General features: G+C 40.0%; 1 protein-coding gene across 1 annotated transcript in view; it reads left to right on the top strand.

The window, feature by feature from the left end:
* LOC117509979 (probable global transcription activator SNF2L2) overlaps positions 1-18,005 on the top strand; it is a 126,211-nt gene extending 108,206 nt beyond the window's left edge. The window contains exons 20-25 of the mRNA XM_034169587.1: positions 373-596; positions 8,711-8,816; positions 13,849-13,950; positions 14,457-14,586; positions 15,924-16,057; positions 16,784-18,005. Coding sequence (XP_034025478.1) covers positions 373-596; positions 8,711-8,816; positions 13,849-13,950; positions 14,457-14,586; positions 15,924-16,057; positions 16,784-16,813 — 726 coding nt within the window. The 3' untranslated portion in view covers positions 16,814-18,005. The remainder of the gene's footprint in view (positions 1-372; positions 597-8,710; positions 8,817-13,848; positions 13,951-14,456; positions 14,587-15,923; positions 16,058-16,783) is intronic.
* The last annotated feature ends 355 nt before the right edge of the window (positions 18,006-18,360 follow it).

Below are 18,360 nucleotides of genomic sequence, written 5' to 3'. Positions count from 1 at the left end.
GTTTTGGGCCCAGAGTCAGTCTTTTTGTGCAGGTTGTTCTCTTTTTATTCCAAATGTCTGTTTTTGTGATGTCAACTAGAAGTCGCACACTTAAAAATTCATTTTGTCTTGGATGCGTGGAATAATGAACGATTTTACATATTGTTTGTTCTGGGGTGGGAACAGGATGGTGCACTACTCTGGAGCTTGTTAAGAGTAAACACCTGAGGAAAAAATATATCATGTAGTAGACAGCTTTCTTTAACTCTTTAATTGCCAGGTGTGGCAGGTTTAGAATTGGACAGAAGATGGAGGTATTATCTGGTGGTCTCTCTCCCTTGCTGTAGCCCCTCTCTCTAACCCTGTTTCTTTGCCGGCACTTTGCCACTTTAGGCCATTGAGGATGGAAACCTGGAAGAGATGGAAGAGGAGATTCGACTGAAGAAACGCAGGCGCAAAAGACGTCAGGACAAGGACTCTTCAAGCAGAGATGATGGTGGCCCCAAAGCCAAGAAGAGACGTGGGCGCCCTCCAGCTGAAAAACTTTCCCCCAACCCTCCCAAACTCACCCGGCAAATGAACGCCATCATTGACACGGTTATCAATTACAGAGATGGGTATGGAGCTTTTATTTTTCTAATATGTTAAATGTCCTTGATTACATCCTTAAAGTAGACCTGCATTGAAATAAATGTGGTCAGATCTCAGAAAGAAATAGCTGATATGTATTTATAAGACCCTTATGAATGCAGTAAAGTAAATCTGCAAGCCCAAATGTGTAATTCAGCGGAGAAATCTTCGTTTAAAAATGACAAATTTGCAGCTAAAATTTGACCCGTCGCAAAAACAGTGACGTGAGGCAGAAGACGGAGCGCTAGTGCCTTCAGTCCGATCCCGCATTGAAATTTATTTTATCTGTTAGTAATGTTACTGTTATACACATCCTGGTTTCAACCTCCAAAAGTAAGCTGCAATGAATGCGAGATACAGCTCTGCATGCTCAGATCAGCGGTGACATCAACAGTGGGCGACGTTCTTCCCCGACGCCTTGCTCTCACTGCCTCCGATGCGCTTACCGAGTCTGCGGGCTTGGTAAACGCCGCAGCGGGCCACTCACACCGCCCCCGTGTCTGCTGTGCAGAGCTGCAGCCAACTCCGGCACCACCTCCTTGTCTACTGAATGGAGGTGCGGCCAACTTGGCAACAAGTCCAGAGACTACGCTCACTGTTTTGATGCGGAGCGGTCGGCCGCCCACAAGGACAGACTTCTTGTCGCAAGGACAAGGACAGTCCTTGTCGCACCACCCTCGTTTCGCCTCATGTCGTGGAGGTTGCAACTGAGCGTGTTGAGGCGTCTTGATTAGTGGTAATCCTTAATAGAGGGTGACAGCGTTCTTTTCTGACGTGCGCACAATTAAACCCTGCTGCACTGCATTCAGTTTCATTACTGCAGTGTAATGAAGGAGGACAGTGACGCCAACTCAGCTAAAAGTCTTGTTCCAGTGCTCCTCAGTGCGCTCCTGCAGGTATTCCACCTGCTGCATGTGCCTGATGTTTGGGAAAACGAGTGAGGCGAGAACCGCGTGAAGCCACACATCTGGCTCTGTTCGTGTCCTCCTCTCTGCGCCACTCCATGGCACAGAGCCCAACTAAGCATGCAGTCACAAAGTTCTTCTGCTGTGGCTGGTGAGGAAAAACTGGAGCACCCTGGGGTAGAATGGTGGCCTGTGCAAGGTTAAGCCCACCTCTCATCCTATGACTGCTGGAATAGGCTCCAGCTTCCCTCCTCTCAGTTGAGGGTGATAGTTTGGGTCAGTTTCCAGACCTTGGCAAAGTGGCTGTTCCTCCCAATAACCTGTACTTACATACAGTTTGAACTGGTGAACTTGGAAGCTGCAGTTGTTTAGAAATAGCTTCACTTGCCTAAATCTTCCATCCTCTGTCTCAGATCTGCATTGAGCTGCTTGGACTTTCCCACTGTACGGTGTTGCTGTGTGTGTTCACTGTTGCTGTGTCAAAAATACTTATTCTGAATGAGTCCAGTTTAGGTGCTGATGACTGCAGCCTGCTGTCATATTTTGTAGTTGGTGCACATTAGCAGTAACCCCTTGTAAATTAGACTAGGGCATTGCAAAAAGATTAAGTTGGACCTTGTGAAGATCAGCCAGGAGGATGTGCTATTGCTTAAACAAAAAGTACTCCCACAGACACTGTCACTTATGTTTTATGGACCAAGATCAAAGCGATGAAGTGTATAGTTTGACCGCTTTTCCATCTCAGCTAGTACTTCAGTTGATATTAGTAACTTAATTAATCTTTGCTTCAGGATACTTTGTGTTTATGTGAGTTTATTCCATGGATTAGATAAAAAATAGTGGAACAAAATGCATGTGCTCTCATGAGTGCCCATTCTTTTTCTGTAAGGGTAGGAATTTACTTCTCAATTACTATATGATATGCAAGCAACATGCTTTTGTCACATACAGTGGCTTGCAAAAGCATTTAGCCCCTTGGTATGTCACACATTTTAATTTGTTTATGGCGTTTCAAATACAAAAAGTAAATCAGGCTTCTCAATATAAAAAATGATAAAATTATCTTCCTTAGACTCAAACTGAAAACAAATCTCTACAACTTGATATAAATCAATTAAAAATATAAAAGCCAAGATGATGGGTTACATAAGTAATCAGCCCCTTTGGAATAATATCTGTAAATAATCAGTTTAATTGCCAGTTTTCTTCAGACAAGCGAGGAGATGGATACATGAACATTTCCAAGTCATTGAATATGTCTTTAACTTTATTTACATCAGTTATGAAGAAATGCAAACAGTATGGAACTCTATGGTAAATCTATGTGGAGTAGACAGTTCTCAAAAACTGAGTGACTGTGCAAGAAGGAGAAGACTGAGGAAAGCCACCAAGACACCCAGACAACCCAGAAGTTACAGGCGTCTGTGGCTGTGATTGGAGAAATTGTGCACAGTGCAAATTCTGCATTTTGTATTTCCAGTTCTAAAGCTTCATGATGAAGTGGTATAGAGGAGGGTTTTCTTTCACTAAAACATCAAATCTAGGCTTACATCTCAGATGTACCTTCTGGCAAATTGTAGGTGAACTTTCAGATCTTCTTTTTAAGAAAATCCTCCTCTGCTCTATTAGTAAGTCCCAAATGTACTTTCACACAGGAAGTTGCTGCTGCTGCTGATACTTAACTGTGTTTTTCTGCATTTGAAGCCACCTGTTACTGCAGCTGTTTGGAGACGGATGTCATTTAACAGATTGTGAACCATAAAATAATCAGTATTTTGGCTTGTTGAAAGATGGCAAGACTATTGATATTTGTGTGTCAAGTCATATTGATTTCCACATGTGCGTGTTGCAGTGAGTGGGTATAATGTAATTTAGTAATTCAGATAAAAGCATTAGTAGTCTTTTCCTATTTTTTGTCCATGTTGTTTCCTTAGTTGTCATGGTAACACATCCAGCTGCAACGGGAGCCACGCAGCAGCCGACCTCTCTCGCCTTCTTATACTTTCTTTGGCTGAAGGTGGCTGCCAGCAGCATTTAGCTTTTCATGATCAGATGTGCTTATTTTTTGTGTGGTCTTTTGTGGGGTATGGAAGATGTTTTTAATTATTGAATGAAAGAAATAAGTTCTCCTTATTCAGCAGGGTAAAAATGAACAGATATGAAGTCACTTCAAGCCTGATTCACACGGCAAGATAATTAGGCCGATATCGTACCCAATCTTCCCCTTCCGACAATCTTAAGGACACCTCGACAATCGTGATGACGCTAACGATAATCTTATCAGATATTCCTGCTGTGTGTGGTGTGTTAAGAGCGCTCTGATCTGCTCAGAAGGACGTCAGGGGCGCTCCAACCACAAATTGGGGATATTCAACATGTTGGGTTGTCTTGGCCCGATATCGCAGCATCTGTGGTGTCCCCCCGACCACAAACAAGCACACAGCCTGCTGAATGTGGCGTGTAGCCAATCAGAAAGCGAGGTGACAGATGCAAAGAGTGGAAATCTAAAATCAAAACAGCTTACCAGAAAGTCTGGTGGTCACGCTGTCTCCACTCCTTTAAAGAACACCTTTTCTTTTTCTCTTGTATCATTTTTTTTTCCTCTGTTGTAAATAGTCCACAAAGTATCTCTGTTTATTTACGTTGAAGTCACGTTTAATCTTGAGAGGTTTTGCGAGATTTCCTGTCTGACCTGGGAATGTTTGTGTGTGAAATCTGTTCGTGTATGGTGTGTTGTTGTTACCATGTGGCTGCACACCACTTGCTGTATGACCAAACCTGTCAGATCTATGATTTTTTTTTTTTTTTTTTTTTTTTTTTTCCACGTGTGCGGTCTCTCAGGTTTTGGAAACCTACAGATAATTTTAAAATCCTGCCTGTAAACAAGGTGTCACGGTAACACTACAGGTTGAACATGTTCTTTCAGTACACTCATGACGATGATTGTTTTTCTGTGTGATCTCTTTTGATCTGCAATTGTGCCTTCTCCTTGTAATTTAAATGCAGTTTTCTAATAACATACCCATTCATGGAAGATGTGCATTTGTGTTCCCATTGCTCAAATATGCACTGGTTGACTACAGTTCAAGAGCTTTTCCAGGAAACTACTACCTGCTCTTCCAGAAGTCGCATTCTTTCCTCTTCAGATTTATTGAATTCTTGCCAGAGCGTCTCAGCCGTAGCACTGTTTTCTTTTTCCCCTTCTCATGCTTATTTAGGATTTTATACACTAAGAATTAAGGACTCCAAAGATGCAGTATTTTGTCTCCAAAATATCAGCTATTAATCCACATGGCATTAAAACAAATTATGAATTTGCCATACCATATATAGGTGGCACATTATTATTATTTACCTAATTTTAAAGATATTTCCAGTCAGCTGTCCTTCAGGTTGAGCTGTAACTGGCACACGTATCATTAAAAGTACATCCAATAAGTGTAAACCAGACTGGACAAACTAAATAACAAATAATGAATACATACGTTGCAATACAGCAACATTCCGCTGATTTTACTTCACCTGAAGTGGCACACAGCAGTCATGGCGAATATTGTTCTGTTGTCTGAATCTGACACTGCTTTGAGCTTCACAGGACTTCGTAACCTTTGATATTTCAGAGTTCCACATGATGGTCATTAAACATTTGATTGCCATTGTGACCTTTATGTCTTTTGATTCTTTCATTTGTCCAGCCACAGTCCATAAACCAGTAAGCATAGACCTTGCTAGCAGCTACCCATGCTGACTGCTTCAAATTCCCATTTCCACACCACAGCTGTCCTGTTGACATCACTAACCCGATGTCTCTTTCTCTCCAAGCATCCATGGTCACATACTTGCAAAATCTGATAAACTAGCATGACTTTCTCATAGATACATGGGCAAAAAAAACAAAAACGTGGAAGTCAAGTATTGTAAACAACGGGACCAGAAATTCAGCTGCCTGAAAAACGGAAACACTCACGTATTGAAGAAGCATGCATTCTGGGTCCAGTTGTGGCATCTGACATTTTAAGACATGCATGTAGCATGAAGAGAACTAGACAAGAATTTGAACTCTCGTTTTCCCTCTTGTGATGTGTCTTGTGATTCCCTCTTGGGATGTGTTCCTGCTGCTACAGTCTTCCATGCCTGTATAGACTGGGCAGTGGGTATGGTAGTAGAAACCAGCTGCGTAAGTGCTTTTGTTTGAGAGGAAATGTTTACTGACTTTGACATTGCGGATAATGCTGAGATTTTTGTTGAATCAATACATACCCTGATTCCAGCACTTCAGAAGCTGAGTCAAGAATTGGAGTGACTGGGCTTGTGATTGTCCTGGATCAAGACTGATATCCATACTTTCGATGACTTCTTGGACTCAGCCATCAGAAGTGTGTATCTGTGTGCACGGAAATTTTGAAACTGCAGAGACATTCACTTATCTTGGCAGTGATCTAAGGTGACGACATGTTTTTGGTACTAGGGTCTCCTCAGAGAGTCCTTGGGTACTGCTGAAATGACTGTGTCAAACCAGCGATTACTTGGGGAGATGCAGTTGAGGAGTGTCACTTCCCATTGCATTTTGTGCATATGCCTTTTTGTAAGCTCCTCTGACCATATTTCCTTTAATTTGCATATCTTTCATTCAACTGTCCAATTAAATTTGTACTGCAGTAAAATGTTCCTGCAATTTTAAGTGAATTAATGCAGTGAAAACGGGGCTTCAGTCAATTTTACAATACAGTGGTCCCTCGTTTATCGCGGGAGTTACGTCCTGAAAATAACCTGCAATAGGCGAAATCCGGGAAGTGGTAAGCATTATTTTTTACAATTATTATATACATTTTAAGGCTGCAAAACCCCTCACTACACACTTTATACAATTTTCTCAAACAGGCATTAACATTTTCTCACTTTTCTCTCCTGTGTAAACAAATTTAATTTTAACGATCAACCTATGAGGTTGGACACATAAGAAATTATTAATAGTGACTGACCAGTATTTCACAGTTCCTTCTGATCGCGCCTCTTCATCCTGGCGCTGCTCCGCTGTAGCGTCTTTTTCCACTGAGTGACACCTCGGTGCAGGTGTCTTTTTCCGAGTGAAGAACACAGTTATGGGTAGTTGTTGCTGCTATTTTTTCTTCTGGCCGAGAAGATTCTTATAAACAGACACACGCAGAACACAATGCGCATGCTCTCCCTTCGCGGTGATGCCGAACAGTGCCGCGACCGGCCTTCTTGATGAGGACGCAGAACACAATGCGCTGTAAAAAAAAAAAAAAAAAAAAAGCATGCAAAATTGGACAAAAAAAATCAGTGAAACTGCGAGGCTGCGAAAGGTGAACCGTGTTATAGCGAGGGACCACTGTACAGCGACATTCTGCAGTAGTCCAAAATTCATATTGTGTGGTGGCATCATTGAAGGTGGTACAAAATCCAGCAAGGATGCTACTAGCGACACTATAATGACAACAGCATAGGACCAAATCATTTCCAAAACAGTATTTTTATTTGTGATATTTTACAACACAGTTATATGTGAAGGTTTTCCAAATTTGTGCGAACAGACATGCACAGTCCCTTCATTGCATTCAACAGAAAGGCGCCAAGGTTTTCCATCTACTTTTCAATGGCTGGCCAATGAATTCTGGGGTGGTGTCAGAAAATGTTAAATGGAACTTGGTCAATGGGCAAAATTCTTTTTGTGTGTGCGTGCATGTGTATCCATGGCCTTCGCCACATGATTACTTGACACCAAATCATTGTAGACTTGAAGTTAACATTGAGCACTATAATATAAATATTGTCTTATTCCAACAACTAGATTTTTACACCATATTATTGTATTCATCTGTCAATTCAACCTCATGCCGTCATTTAAATGTCTCTTTTCTTGTCATTTAGTTATTTATTTATTCTATACTGAATGCGATGATGAGCACTGACTGGTCTAAATTTTCTAACTCATGGTCTTCCATCCTCTGAAAGGGAGGCTACATCCACAGCAAAGCCCATAACAGCATTGCACAAACTACAGTAACTGAGATATGACAATGATTAACATAATATTCAGAAAATGGTGGTGATGCTGCTGCTGCTGATTTGATAAATTTTACAAGTAGAAAAAATTAAGCTGCATATACCATGTTGGAAAGGTAAATGAGTCGTATTCAAGTTTACATCACATTTGAATGTCAAAATTCATTGAATTGGGACTCACAAATTTTTTTTTATCCCATGGACTCCAAATTTCCAAACCCTTATTCAAACCCTGTGAACAAATATAGTAATAAAATAATGAATAAATTCAGGAATTATATGAATGCCTTTTGAAATGGCTAAAGAGGACAATCTATTTTACATGCTTTCTTTTTTCATTTCATAGAGTAATTAGTTTATGGGACCAAAGTATTAGTGGATAACCTGTTTTAGCAAAGGTTTTGATGGAGCCAGAACAACAAACCGATCTTGTATGATTGTATAGCCAGTGAGAGGCCTGTGCATTTCAGATTTATTCCACTTCCCAGAAGCGACAGTGCCCGTTGTTGTTAATGGCTTATCACTGTTGCTATTTTATAATTCTTTCCATGTTTCTTTACCTCACCATCTATAAAATGGCCAATTTGAGCATAAACATTATTTTTATTCGTGCTGCATTATTCACATTTATATGAACATATTAAAGCACAGCGTATATCAGGAGACTACATAAGTTGCTGTAAATACAGCTTATAACAGTGGTAGGAACATGTTTCAGTATTTTGGTTTGAAAGGGGCTCTTTTTGGGTTGTATGGCAGTTTGTCATGTTTCAGTGACTACAGTTATAAAGGAATTTTTGAATTTTGTCATTTGCAATCGTTTGGAGAGGTTCTGTAAGATAAAATTCTGCTTACAGAAATCTGACTTTACATTAATTACACATTATGCATTGACTTAACAGTGTACGCTGTGAATTTTACTGTTTGGTAACATTAGTGTGTGTTTCTGCTGTTCTCTGTTCAGGGAAAAAAAACTTTTACTGTTCAGTAGAATTTATTGAACAATTTAAATGTGATAGTAAGTATTGTAATAGTAAATTGGAGGACTTTAAATGCAGTGGACTTGCACTGTAAGATATACCCCAAAATTTTGAAAAAAAAAAATCTCCACAAAAACATTTTCGTAATCTGCTTGTTGAAAGGTGAAATTATTTTGTCTTTATTAACAGGTCAGGACGGCAGCTAAGTGAAGTCTTTGTCCAGCTACCATCCAGGAAGGAGCTGCCTGAATATTATGAGCTGATCAGAAGACCTGTGGACTTCAAGAAGATCAAGGTGTGTTGACGGTGCCGAATCTGTGATTAACATTAATGAGGAACTAGTAGTCATTTTGGCAGGCGATATCATGAAATAAATGACAAATCTGCAACAGGATGTTGCTGCAAAATATAAACAGGGCTCGACATTGCCATTGCCCTCTGGCTTGGCAGTGATTTGGCCTACAGTTGGGCCAGTGCAATTTACAAAATGATGGCCTGCTCGGGCCACTGCAAATGTTTGCAAAATTCTATTTATTTTACCATTTTTCTGGTGGCAAAGTTGAATTTCTTTACATTTCTGCAAGTCCGCCATGTTTGTTTTTGTCTCGCACCGCGCTCCTGCAGTCTTGTGCAAACTCCAGTGAGGAAAAGAGATTTCAGATCAAAGAAATGGTTTGAATGGGTTATTCAGCAGAATATAGTTCTGTGTAATTTCTGCTACTTTTTTCTCCCCTCCCTCATTTCCACAATTCCTTATTATATAACATACATCAGACTCTGTTAATCCCCCGACCTGGTGTCGCCAACCGAACGGTCACCCCAAAAAATCTGCATCATTTCTGAACGTCACCAGCGATTCGCCGATTATCACCTCCTTTCTGCTTCAAACTGCACTCCAGTCATCATTTATCTCAGAGACAGATATATGAACCTTTTGTACAACAATCAATTCCACATAAATTCAGCATTGTTTCAGAATAAAAGCCGGGGGAAGTGATCAGAGAGCGACAGTCGGAGTCAGACGTGCTGCTGCGCCTACGTCATTTCAGAGCGTTAGTAGTGACTCACTGATTATCACCTTGTTTCTGCTTAAAACAGCCTTGTTTCTGCTTAACTCATTGAGTGCCATTGACGCCTAAACACGTCTTTTCAGTTAGTAACGCTCAGCGCCAAAGACGTGTCATCGCGCCAATTACATTTTTTCATGGGGTGGGTGGTAATCAGCTGATCTAGCTTGTGTAAAAAAATTAGAGTTGTAATCACAAGGGAACCCATTCTGTGGGTGGTAGCAGTGTGAGTGTGGACCAGAGCGCGGCTCGCTCTCCACCAATGTGCGGACGTCTTACGGTTGTACCGCTCCTAATCCGACTGGTTTCCAGCTGGCTGTCTGTCAAACTGTGATGCAGTCGCGTTGCTCCAGTCGTTCCGTCTTCTTCCTTGGAATGAAAAAACGCTGAGCGCACGACACACCTCACACAAAGGCTGCTTACAAGCAAATGATGCAATCGACAGGCTCATGCAAGCACACGTGATTCAAATCCATCAGGTTTTTGAAAAAAATAAAAAGGTCTGATACACGGGAGCCAGAGGGAAAAGACGCGCCGCCGAGAGAAGAGACAGACGGAGTCCCTCCCCTGATATTTTTTATTTTATTTTTTTTTTTTTTTGGTGCATTATACAATAGGATCACTTTTCATAATGTTTGAGATGTCACTGAAGCAAAAACAATTATAATCAAAGACATTTTCTCCTTGAAATGTTGCTTGTCACAAAAAGCCAATTTTCTCAGTTTTTTTGTCAGAAATCAGCATTTTTAGTGATACCCACCCATGTTCTGCAGACAATTACTAATGAATGGAAAGAGGTACAAACAGACGTTTTTTTCTGATGATAAAGGAAAGTCTGAAGTTTCTTTTGGTATGTTTGTTGTTGACATGGACATAGAACTCAATTTTCTATGGGTCTTGAAAAAACACTCAAATGCTGAAAAATCCTGGCACTGGGATGTTCTGAACTTTGAAAATGGCTGGCACTCAATGAGTTAAGACTGATTTAGAATGATTTAAGAGGTTGTCATCTGATGGTTAATAATCCCATTATTCCCTTTGATCACTTTGGGTGAAGAGAGTCAGTCTCAGACGTGCTGCTGTGGTCCCAGATAACACATGCGCAGTGAATGCAGGGCAGACCAATTTTTAGAGGGGACCGTTTGGTCGGTAACACCTGTCCCAGATAAGTGGTTGAAGGTGAGTGAGTGAGAATCCATTAATGCTCCACGCCCAACAGTTGGTGGTGGTAATGCACCATGTTGGTTTGCAAACCGCCAATAAACTTGAAAGAAGAAGTAGTGGAGGGTGCATTTGGCCTTTTCCGCTACTAGCGGAGCAGATAAGTATGATGTTTTGCCAGAATTGTGCACTTGGTCATACAAGCATCAGATTTGGCATGAATGTTCTTCATAAATCAGTGTTTGAGAAAAAAGTGCTGGCCACTTGAAAATCCAGTATGGTGGCCAGGTAGGGGTCAATGAAGAATTACACAGGGGTCAAAATTTTAAAATGCTCCAATCATACTGAAAAGTATAACACATTATTTGTCTGATCATAAATATTCCAAAAAGGTATAGTTTTGACTATATGATTGAATGTTATGGAGTTATGAGGTAAAAACAGCAAAAATGGTGACAAAGGTCAGTTTCAGTTTGTACAGGGGTCAAAAGTTAAAGCTGCTCCAATTTTTGTAAAATGTGATGCAAATTATTGGTTGAGTTAATAGGGGTTTAAAAAGGAATAGTTTGCACCATGTGTCATGCTTAGTTGTCACGTTACAGGGTAACATACGTCATATGCCATAGAATCCAATGTACGTCAACATTGTTTGACATTTACTCTGCAAACCAAGCATTCAGCACAGTCAAAACTATTCCATTTATTAATCCTATTAGTTCAACCAATATTTTGCACCACTTTCTACCAAAATTGGAGCAACTTTAACTTTTGACTCCTGTGCAAACTGAATCTGACCTTTCTTCCATTCCATTGCTGTTTTTACCCCATAACTCCATAACATTCAGTCATAGATAGTCCAAACTATACCTTTTTTGGAATCTTTGTGATCAGACACATAATTTGGTATAGCTTTCAATATGATTGGAGCATTTTTGAATTTTGACCCTGTGTCATCCTTCATTGACCCCTACCTGGCCGTCATATTGGATTTTCACGTGGCTAGCACTTTTTTCTCAAACTGATTTACTCAAACTGATCTCAATCTGATTTATGAAGAACCTTCATGCCAAATCTGGAGCTTGTATCGCTATGTGAAGGATTGTTTCAGTTATCTGCTGCACTATACTGATCTTTGGCAATCTTCCTCAACATCTTTAAATTATCGAAACTGGAAGAAAATGAAGAAGACACAAAGAGAACAGAACACTCTGAATAAATGAAACCCTAATATGTTTAAAAGCCAGGAAAAAGGTCAGTTCAAAATTAAAAATTCATTCACAACACTTCAGTGGTGAATAAAATGTAAAATAACTTCAATAATTAAGTGCAAGCAAGGTCAGTTCCAACTTTAAAAAAAATGTATGAAACTTGAAAATAACAGGTTAAATAGTAACAATTTAACACTTTTAATGTTTTTCTGCACAAGTGTTATTGACATGCTAAACAATGAATAACGTAAATAAGTAACATAAAAAGTTAAGTACAAAGTAAGTTCAAACAAACATATTCAAACAAAAAACTGAAATGCAAAAAAAGTTGTAAACTAATAGCACTTTTGTGCAGTCTTAGTGTTTATTCATTTAAGCCTTAGAATGCACAAAATTGTATCAGAATTTAAAAAATTCTTCAGCTGTAGTTGCGTTGCGCACGTACGCCTGGGCCAGTAGAAGTTTGTTGGGCGAGTAACTTTCCAAAGCTTTGGGCCATGTGGGCCAGTGCCAAAAAGTGCTCAATATCTAGCCCTGATAAAGTTGATAAGGCTGTACTACTGCTAATACCCTGCAGTGTTCTCCAGACCTTGGAATAATACTATCATCACAGCACCGTTATACTATGGCATCATCTAGCATAGTTTTGTGTGTGTGTGTGTGTGTGTGTGTGTGTGTGTGTGTGTGTGTGTGTGTGTGTGTGTGTGTGTGTGTGTGTGTGTGTGTGTGTGTGTGTTGTGTGTGGTGTGTGTGTGTGTGTGTGTGGTTTGTTTGTTTGTTTGTTTGTTGTTGTGGCACTAGAGTGAACATCTTTCATTCAAATGCTGCCGTTGGTACCAGCTCAGCCGGCAAGCTGAAGTTACAGTCCCTCTTGTAAAGTAAAAACAATAATGGTATCCTCCATGTGTTATGGGACTTGAGTGATTAAACATCATTCCTCCAAATGCTGCTGCTGTTACCGGCTCGCCGGCAAGCTGAAATTACTGTCCCTTGTGTAAAGTAAAAATAATAATATCCTTCATCCGTTGTTTTTGTGGCACTTCACTGATTAAGTACTTTTCCTCCAAATACTGTCATTTTCTCCCACCGTCATGTCTGTTACCGACTGTGTGTCTCTCCTCCGGGCCACAGGCCTGACTGATGAGAAGCTCCCTCTCCCTCTGTCCACTCGAGCTGGCTGCTCTTCCGGCCCGGTTTTGAAAGTCCAAGTGTTAGCTTGCTTTGGCTTTGTGTCATCCATTTATCCACTTATTTCCATTGTGGTCCATTATGATTTCTACTGAAGGAGATGAGGCAGAAACATTCAGCTTTGAATCAGCTTGCAACAATTGAACCAAGATGAATAAAAGAAGAATTGACGTTACGGCCTGAGTCTAGGATCGTAATGTACATGTAACTATTTTTATGTTGTTGTGAGCTCATGGTTTGGGTGTTATTGTGGTCTTAAGTACCTTATTATCCAATATTTTGGAAACATGTATGGAAACGGTAAAAATTTAAGAACAAGATGAACTTTATTATCCCAAAGGAAATTATTTATATTGATATCATGGTCTAATTAAGTTAATTCCAGAGCTACTTGGGATATTTAGCATGTAGATTGTTATGTATTGTGCAATACCTGTGAATTTAATTATGCTAGCCATGCACATCAGAGCTTTGACAGATATCTAAGGAGATCAACCTTTTTCCAGTTACTCCACTAATGGATATCACTGGGAGAAAGTGTACTGGCACAACTGTGGAACTGTCAGAAAAGATGAATGAAAACTGTGTTGGCTTTTGTTTTGTCTTTTGAGACAGTATGGCCCAGTGCGGATGTGTTAAATTTTGCATGGGTTGAATGCTTGCTGCTTGAACGATGACATGTTGGTGTTTTTTGTGTCAACAGGAGCGTGTGAGAAATCATAAATACAGAAATGTGGGAGACTTGGAGAACGATGTGATGCTGCTCTGTCACAATGCCCAGAATTTTAATCTGGAAGGATCCCAGGTCAGAAACCCTCTCAGTTGTCTCTCTTTACAGTTTCTTCTTGTCTCCTTGCAGCAGTAAGATGACAACGCAACACCAATGAAGAATGGTGCAGTAGTCCCGTAAAACAACTAAATTATTTTGTCCAGATTTTGATCAAATTACACAGCAGGTCAGACTACAGTGTTCAAAGTGGCCACAGGTCTGAATCCACAACTGTAACTGCGTAAATCCATGACTCAAAATTACTACAGGCATTTTCCATCTCTCCCTGCTCTACTACAAGCTGATGAGCTCATTCAGGTGTGGCAGAGCATGGAGAGAAGGAAAATGTGCATGTTAGGTGGTACTTAAGGACTTGTATAAGAACCACTGATCAAGATAGATATGGTGTAAAAATAAATCGGGAGGGGTGGAATGCTGCAATCTCTTTTTCACATTAGCATTTTGTCCACTAAATTCTTCTCTCCTACCTTCATAAAGTTGTATGTCATTCAAGGTTAACAGTTTTTCCTTTCTCTCTGCAGATATATGAGGACTCCATTGTCCTTCAGTCCGTCTTCAAGAGTGCCAGGCAGAAGATTGCCAGGGACGAGGAGAGTGACGATGACAGTGAGGATGATGATGACGATGATGAGGACGAGTCCGAGCCCGAGGGTACGACTCAACATTTCTGGGGCATGCGCACAAATGCACAGCCGCACATTTACATGCATGTGCTTGTGTAATCTACTTAAAATTCTGCACTGCTGACTCTGAGATTTACTTTGCCACCATAAGAGTACTGTACAACACGGAGGAAAGTGGTGAAAATCAGAAGTGCACAATACATACTTAAATACACACAGCCGGAAGGGTTTGTTTTTATAAACAAACAATTCAAGAATGTCTCATTTTATCTGAATATTACTGTGTTACTTGCAACATGACAAAAAGGTGCTGAGGACAAGTTGTTTTCCTCCTCAACTGAAATGGTTGTTTTAAGTATAAATACTGAGAACATATAAGATCAGTTGACAGTCAGGCAGGTAACATTTATTAAACACCGGTGTGCTGGTTGAACTTGAGCCTCTGCCTAAAGTAATTTTGTGCTTTTACAGACAACATGCAACATAATTCTTCAGTCTGCCTCAATTGATGGATGGAGGTATTTTTATTTTTGTCACAAAATTGTGTGAATATGCTGAGCTGTGTGCCTGAGCTCTGTGTTGCTTGTAAGAAAGTGCACAAAGGCTCTATATCTGCACACGGAGTACTTTCAGTCTTCAGAAATGTTGCCTGTTATTGATCATGAATCAATTCCAGTTTTCCTCACAAAGAAATCCAACAATGATACACTGAGGTCTGAAAATGAGCCGTGTCAGTTTTTTAGTTTTACGTGACAGAGGTCACTTGCAGGGCAAGTAAGCTGCCATTGTAAAATGTGTCATGCAAATGGAGCGGCTATCTAGAAAAACCTAACATTGTTTCCACCACTTATGACAAATGATGCATAAAAAAACATGCTAGCAGACTAAAGACCACAGTGTGTACAGTTGCAGACTCTTTGATGTTGCACACGCTGATTTGTATTGCCAATTATTGTTTTGCAACAGTTTATCAAATATTGAATATCTCACGATATCATGCAGCCTTAGTGGAGATGCTAATTTGTGATTGCACAACATTAGGTAGTTCTAATGCCTCATTGCCAGCATTGTCAAAAGCAGGGACAGCAAAGGAACCACTTGATTTTGTGTATGTGTCTGTCTTTGTGTGTCCATTTGGTCAAAACGTGGTACACCCCCCTAAAACCTCAGATAGTTTTTTCATTGGCTGTGTTTCGATTGTTCTAATGGCCGCCTCAGGCACAAATGTCAGAAACCTTGTACGAGATCAATTAACAAAGATTTTGTGCACTTCGAGGCCCTTGTTTGAGTCCGGGACGTGTTTGTTGGGACTCATCAGAAACTGCGATTAAAGTAATTCCTGGTTTTTCTTTGTGCTTCATATAGCCAAATCAGTGAGAGTTAAGATCAAGTTCAGCAAAGATGCACGCAGCCATGATAAAGGGAAGAAGAGGCAAAGCCGTGCCAAGGCCAAACCCGTGGTCAGCGATGATGACAGCGACGAGGAGCAGGACGACAACGTAAGTCACTCAACAGTTTGCCAGTTTAGCAATTTATTTCCAAAATTTTCTTCTCAATAACTGTCTGTCATTTTGTAATCAGGAGACAGATGTAGTTTTAAAAGAAAAGCTGTAAGTTCAGTCACTTCATGTGACAGTAATAATGATGAAAGCTTGACTAGATCCAGTGTAACGGTTGGTGCATAATTGAAGCCCAAATCTTTGTGGGTTATTCATCACAGTATCTATGATGCTAAAGTAGATCATTTGTGAAGCGCTCAGCCACAGTAAGAGCTCCGGCAGAACATAGCTAATAGCAGGTTCCTCTGTGAATGTAAATGTAGCCAGTGATTTTCTCAGCCGTCTGTTAGCCGTGGGGATGACACATCCTGACTATGACGTCTGTTCCAAGAGAAGTCTCTTTCTATCTCTTTCTCCCTGTCACACACACACACACAAACTGCATTTCTTCTCAAAGTTTTTTTTTTCTTCTTTTTTTTTTTAAGTCCTCATTCCCCTCACAGCTCCGTAGGTCAGCTTCTGCCCACAAACACAATCTCGACATCAAGTCAAGAAAGGTCACTGACTTCACCTTCACACAGCCTGTCTTTTCTTCACTCCAGGGTTCTGATAGTTTCTTCTTTTTTCATCATGGTGTATTGCTGTTGATGCTGTCTGCAGGAAAAAACAAAACCCTTCAGTCTGTCTCCACCATTTAAATCCACCTCTGTTACTTTCTGTCTGCAGGATCCATCAGACAAGAGCGATGATGACTGAGGACGTTTTTACATAAAAGACAATATCTTCTGTAAACCAGTCCTTCACTTCTTTTTTTTTAAGTTTATTTCTTCTCCTCTGTCTGTAGTGCATACTGTACACCCCCCCCCCCCCCCAAGCTTGGAAATGTGTTACTGTTAAGAGGATAAACTACAGCAATACCACTCTGCTATTTTCTATTTTGTAGTATATTTTTATCTCTCTGCTTTTATGATAAATTGAAACTGTACGGGGAAACAAAAAGATTTGGTCACAGTATACCAGCGTTTGCTTTGTAATCGCTTGCACTTCTGCCAAATGAGGTTAATGCCCAAAGTAATAAAAGAAAAATAATACCAGTTAGGTAATTCTGAGATCGCCATGTGAATCTGGAGTTTGATGACATTTTAAATTTTGTGACCACTCGTGCTTAGATTAATGAAATGATAAATGTTTAGACGATGCACATTTTAAACAAAATGACAATCTTTATTGACACTTGGGGACATACAAATTAATTTAAATGTGTGTATTTCCTCCCCGTTATTTTTAACCGCATTCAAAAGTGCCCACTTTACATAGGCAGCACTACATTTGTTCCATCTGTTTCTTATACCTTCTTAGTGTTTTCAAATTGTGTATCATACAGTAGAATTTGTTGAACTCAATTTGACAGGAGAGAACAGACTGGGTTTATTTGACAGAGCAATGTGTGGTTTTGGCCAACAGATCCATAGAAGTGTAGTCTTGCTGGATATGAGAAACATTTATCCAATCACAAAAATGTAGCTTTTTCTTGAAAAGCATCTCACGTGTTGCATCACTCTATGCTGCTGTAAAAAGCAAACTTAGAAGTACGGAGTCTCAAATTTTTGCAGTTATTAGCCAGAAGACCATGAATGACTTGAAAGATTACAAAGAAAACTGTTATGGGTTCAAAAATATGACTGTTTTAAACAACATTGTTTTATACATTTGGGTTACGGTGTTTGTGTATTATTACTTTTAAGCCCTTGTGCTGTTGGTTTGTTTGTAGCATGAGCTCCTGACAACCTATTGTGTATCGTTCACATGCAGATATATCCATTTTGTTTGTGTGAACCATGCTTGCCAACTTTCCCTAAGTGTGACTTAATCTTTGCTTTCTTTGCACAGTGTCTTTGTGGTTGTATCTCATAGCCCAGAGCAAATAAAATCTCACAGATTTTCAGCACATTTTCTGTTTTGCTTTCCCTGGGGACAAATACAACACCAAATCAGAAACAGATGGGACAATATTGAAAATGCAAATGTAAACCATTTGGTTTATATTTGCATTTATTTTGTTTTCTGTTTCATTTCAGACATTATGAACCCAAGATATCTCATGTTTTTGTGTGGTCAGCCTCATTTCATTTGATAATATACATCCATTCCCACATTTAAGGCCTGCAACACATTCCAAAAAAGTTGAGACAGGAGACGTTTATTCTAAATATAAAGGTTAAATCATCACTTTGACAGTTTTTGTGAGATAAGTCACAGGATGGATACATGAACATTCCCAAGTTACTGAATATGACTCGGCC

The sequence above is a fragment of the Thalassophryne amazonica genome, chromosome 5 (assembly GCF_902500255.1).
Source record: "Thalassophryne amazonica chromosome 5, fThaAma1.1, whole genome shotgun sequence".
NCBI lineage: Eukaryota > Metazoa > Chordata > Actinopteri > Batrachoidiformes > Batrachoididae > Thalassophryne > Thalassophryne amazonica.
This window is presented reverse-complemented; position numbering and strand designations above follow the sequence as displayed.